This window comes from Littorina saxatilis, linkage group LG1 (genome assembly GCF_037325665.1).
Source record: "Littorina saxatilis isolate snail1 linkage group LG1, US_GU_Lsax_2.0, whole genome shotgun sequence".
Classification (NCBI taxonomy): domain Eukaryota; kingdom Metazoa; phylum Mollusca; class Gastropoda; order Littorinimorpha; family Littorinidae; genus Littorina; species Littorina saxatilis.
This window is the reverse complement of record NC_090245.1, coordinates 89,566,050-89,571,049: the sequence shown is the minus strand read 5'-3', so window position 1 is coordinate 89,571,049 and position 5,000 is coordinate 89,566,050. Positions and strand designations below refer to the sequence as shown.

Genomic DNA, 5,000 nt, shown 5'->3' with positions numbered 1-5,000 from the left:
ACTATCAAATGGTGGGGAAGGAGTCGTCGAAACAGTCCAAGGTGAACCGTCAATGACTGATGCCACTGCCACTGCCATTCTACAGGAACTATCAAATGGTGGCGAAGGAGTCCTGCATACTGAAAATAATGAACTTAGCTTGCTCAACAAACGGCAACTAAGTATCAATCGTCAACGGGAGGCCAGCCGAGAATGCCAGAAGGGGCAGGCAGAGCGAATGATAAAGCGTAGCAGAATAGAGCTATGCCCGGGACAACCTGGAGACAACGTGGCAGTGCCCGTTCCCCTGGTCGACAGGGGTCGAGGAGATCCCAGAAACATTCTGGGAATTATTCTGCACAAGACTGAAAACGACCTGTATAAAATTGCAACAAGAAGCGGGGTACTGAAAGGATCTTTCACTAGAAATGAATTTGAACTCTGCGCACAGAAACTCTTGACAGAGCAAGATGTAAAATGTGACAAACAGGTCAGTGTCCGCGAGGCAGTTGTTCAAAATTCCTTGAGTGGAGGACAGGGCTTTACCAAATGCAACTGCTCTGGGGGGAAAAAGTGTCAAACAAATAGGTGTAAATGCTTCAAACGTAAAGTACTCTGCAACAGTCGTTGCCACCAAAGCCTGACATGCAAAAACAAATGAACAGAAGAATGCCTGGTACTCAAACTATGTGTGTATGTGTGTGTGTGTGTGTGTGTGTGTGTGTGTGTGTGTTGGTGTATGTGTGTGTGTGTGTGTGTGTGTTGGTGTGTGTGTGTTTTATTCATTGCTCTACATTTTATCTACATTTTAAATTCTTGCACATATTTATAACCATTTCCATTCCTAAAGTGCACAGTGCAAATGCTCTGAACGTAAAGCATTATGCCACTAAAGCCTGGCATGCAAAAACAAATGAACAGAAGAGTAATTAACACTCAAATCTACATGAAAATGTGTGTATTTTAGTATTTCATTTTGTTATTATTCTTTTATCTACCTTTTAATCTGACAGATAATAACATTAAAATCTGGTACATATTTATAACCCTTTTCATTCTTATTGTACACGTGCGTGCGTGCGTTTCGATTGATCAAGAGTTTGTGTGTCAGGCATTTCTGGAAATGCCTAACAGCTAATTTCAGTCATTACTGGAAATGACTAAAATATCCAGCTAAACTTTAGGCATTTCCTGAAATGACCGAGTGAATCAGTCATTTCCGTAAATGACTACTTTTCGGTAGTCATTTCCGGAAATGCCTGGTTTCCCAACTTGCCTGTAACATGTATATGTTAAAAAGTTTGCATTTCTTTCTTTTTCTTGTACTTTTGTGTTGTTTTTCATGTACCCCCATGGGGTTTCTTGAATACATGCTTTGCCTTGCCTTGCCTCGCCAAAGAAATATCAAAGAAGGAATGTATCTGGCTTACTGCTCCACTTCAAATATATCATGAACTTGAGCCATTTATTAAAAAATACAAATGAAGAAAGGACACAGTATGGCAAACCTCAACTGTTCATATTACTGACGGACAGTGGTGTGCATTTGTGCATGTGCATGTGTGTTTGTACATCAGTTGACCTACTTAACATGTGTGTTTGTAAATCAGTTGACCCACCTTGCATGTGTGTTTGTACATCAGTTGACCCACCTTGCATGTGTGTTTGTACATCAGTTGACCCACCTTGCATGTGTGTTTGTACATCAGTTGACCTACTTAACATGTGTGTTTGTAAATCAGTTGACCCACCTTGCAAGTGTGTTTGTACATCAGTTGACCCACCTTGCATGTGTGTTTGTACATCAGCTGACCCACCTTGCATGTGTGTTTGTACATCAGTTGACCTACTTAACATGTGTGTTTGTACATCATTTGACCCACCTTGCATGTGTGTTTGTACATCAGTTGACCTACCTTGCAAGTGTGTGTGTACATCAGTTGACCCACCTTGCAAGTGTGTTTGTACATCAGCTGACCCACCTTGATGTGTCGTTGTACATCAGTTGACCTACTTAACATGTGTGTTTGTACATCAGTTGACCCACCTTGCATGTGTGTTTGTACATCAGTTGACCTACTTAACATGTGTGTTTGTACATCGGTTGACCCACCTTGCATGTGTGTTTGTACATCAGTTGACCTACTTAACATGTGTGTTTGTACATCAGTTGATCCACATTGTATGTGTGTGTGTGTACATCAGTTGACCTACCTTGCAAGTGTGTTTGTACATCAGTTGATCCACATTGCATGTGTGTTTGTACATCAGTTGATCCACATTGCATGTGTGTTTGTACATCAGTTGATCCACATTGCATGTGTGTTTGTACATCAGTTGATCCACATTGCATGTGTGTTTGTACATCAGTTGATCCACATTGCATGTGTGTTTGTACATCAGTTGACCCACCTTGCATGTGTGTTTGTACATCAGTTGACCTACTTAACATGTGTGTTTGTAAATCAGTTGACCCACCTTGCATGTGTGTTTGTACATCAGTTGACCCACCTTGCATGTGTGTTTGTACATCAGTTGACCCACCTTGCATGTGTGTTTGTACATCAGTTGACCTACTTAACATGTGTGTTTGTAAATCAGTTGACCCACCTTGCATGTGTGTTTGTACATCAGTTGACCTACCTTGCAAGTGTGTGTGTACATCAGTTGACCCACCTTGCAAGTGTGTTTGTACATCAGCTGACCCACCTTGATGTGTGTTTGTACATCAGTTGACCTACTTAACATGTGTGTTTGTACATCATTTGACCCACCTTGCATGTGTGTTTGTACATCAGTTGACCTACTTAACATGTGTGTTTGTACATCGGTTGACCCACCTTGCATGTGTGTTTGTACATCAGTTGACCTACTTAACATGTGTGTTTGTACATCAGTTGATCCACATTGTATGTGTGTGTGTGTACATCAGTTGACCTACCTTGCAAGTGTGTTTGTACATCAGTTGATCCACATTGCATGTGTGTTTGTACATCAGTTGATCCACATTGCATGTGTGTTTGTACATCAGTTGATCCACATTGCATGTGTGTTTGTACATCAGTTGATCCACATTGCATGTGTGTTTGTACATCAGTTGATCCACATTGCATGTGTGTTTGTACATCAGTTGATCCACATTGCATGTGTGTTTGTACATCAGTTAATCAGCCTTTCATTTGTGCTCTTGCAGGAGTCGACCTACTTTTCACTTGTGCATACATGTGTCTGAGTTAATCCTTGCATGTGTGTATGTGCATCAGTTGACCCACCTTGCATGTGTGTATGTACATCAGTTGACCCACCTTGCATGTGTGTATGTACATCAGTTGACCCACCTTGCATGTGTGTATGTACATCAGTTGACCCACCTTGCATGTGTGTATGTACATCAGTTGACCCACCTTGCATGTGTGTATGTACATCAGTTGACCCACCTTGCATGTGTGTATGTACATCAGTTGACCCACCTTGCATGTGTGTATGTACATCAGTTGACCCACCTTGCATGTGTGTATGTACATCAGTTGACCCACCTTGCATGTGTGTATGTACATCAGTTGACCCACCTCTTAACCCGTTGCATTCAGCATTCAGGCCATCCCTTTCGTCAACCAGCTCTGACATTTGCTTTGCCAGATTGTCCTTCTCACGGTAGAATGCAAGAAGCTCTGTCGATTGTTCTTGCTTCTCTCCTGCAATAAGCCACACAAAAGAACTTTGGTTATGCTCTGTAATTTTGGTAATTAAGAATAACATTGGGTTTAAAGTTGAGACGAAACGGGGCATGGATCAGAAGAAGGGGAAAGACAAGTTTTATCCTCAAACGTCACCCTCCTCATAAGTCTGAGCATTAATCGTTTCATGTGCTGCTTTTGGAGAAAAATTCAGAAGGATAAAGTTAATAATTATTATGACGTCACGTTCATAAGATAATTGCCTAATTGCCTATGTCATTTTTTGATGTTTTGAGAGAAAAAAAAATTCTTTGGTTTCTGAACAATCTGCCTTTTCATTTTTGTTATAAGTTGCAAATTGCCTATCTCGAGCTGTTACCACGGGGTAAACGTGAGATAAAGAGTTGAGAGCAACATTTTCAATCAGCAAAACTGCATAACAACCCACAAAGAGCTTTTGCATACCGTCACATTATCAAAACAAGTCTTCCTGTACCACAAAGAAAAAGAGCCTAACTCAAGAAACGAGATTGGCAGTTTTGCTTTCGTTATCGTGGCAATGGTTTCGGATGGTCTGAGAGTTTATATTCTCTAACACATGATAGATACCCTTCCAGTAGCTTCCCCTGTAGTTTCACTACAGAAATGCCTAACACTGAGCAAGGTATTTTTCTTATGAGCGTGACGATGAGACAGGGTTTGATTTTCAGAAATAAGCTTCCTCCGCATAAAGGTTTAACTACCTGGACCCTCCCCATACCCATACGCCAGTGAAATGACAACAGATACGAGGTAAATCACTTCTGTGGATTAAGCTAAGTTTACAATTATCTGAAAAGCAGCTTTCTCCCTCCTCAGCCTGTAGGTGTTACCATCAGCATCATCCATGTGCTTCCTTGTTGACAAGTATGTAATGAATGTGCATCAGATGATATATGTATACGTTCTTACCTGAATCTCTCACCGTGTCTCTTCCTCTTTCTGTCTGTCTCTCCCATCCTGTCTCTCCCCCACCCCTCCTCCGTAACACTTACCATTTAGTCTGTCACGGTCAACTATCAGAGCATTATTGTCTTCGGTCAAGCGTGACATCCCTTCTTTCTGCTGTTCCAGCTGATTGATCAGTTGATGATTTTGTGTTTTCAGTTGCCGTATCTCTTCTGTGACACAAAAGATGTTATTCAGATCTTCCGTGAAACAAAGGTTATGTCAGATCTTGTAACACAGGGTAGTTTACATGTCCTGGGAAACAGGTCAGATTTTTCGTAAAATAAAGGACAGGGCAGCTCTCCTGTGACACAATGTTAGGTCAAAAGGGGGGTGGAGGATACCAAGTGGCCTTAG

At 41.4% G+C, this 5,000-nt stretch overlaps 2 protein-coding genes across 2 annotated transcripts in view; one reads left to right on the top strand and one right to left on the bottom strand.

The window, feature by feature from the left end:
- The window catches only part of LOC138983713 (KRAB-A domain-containing protein 2-like), a 3,954-nt gene extending 2,703 nt beyond the window's left edge, over positions 1-1,251 (top strand). Inside the window, exon 2 of the mRNA XM_070357022.1 lies at positions 1-1,251. This exon is cut by the window's left edge and continues 1,161 nt beyond it. Within this exon, the coding sequence (XP_070213123.1) occupies positions 1-640 (640 nt within the window). The 3' untranslated portion in view covers positions 641-1,251.
- Positions 1-4,812, bottom strand: part of LOC138983647 (adventurous-gliding motility protein Z-like) — a 165,972-nt gene extending 161,160 nt beyond the window's left edge. Inside the window, exons 1-2 of the mRNA XM_070356930.1 lie at positions 4,691-4,812; positions 3,549-3,674 (exon numbers count right to left, since the gene is read on the bottom strand). Of these exons, the coding sequence (XP_070213031.1) occupies positions 3,549-3,674; positions 4,691-4,748 (184 nt within the window). The 5' untranslated portion in view covers positions 4,749-4,812. The remainder of the gene's footprint in view (positions 1-3,548; positions 3,675-4,690) is intronic.
- Positions 4,813-5,000: the final 188 nt, after the last annotated feature.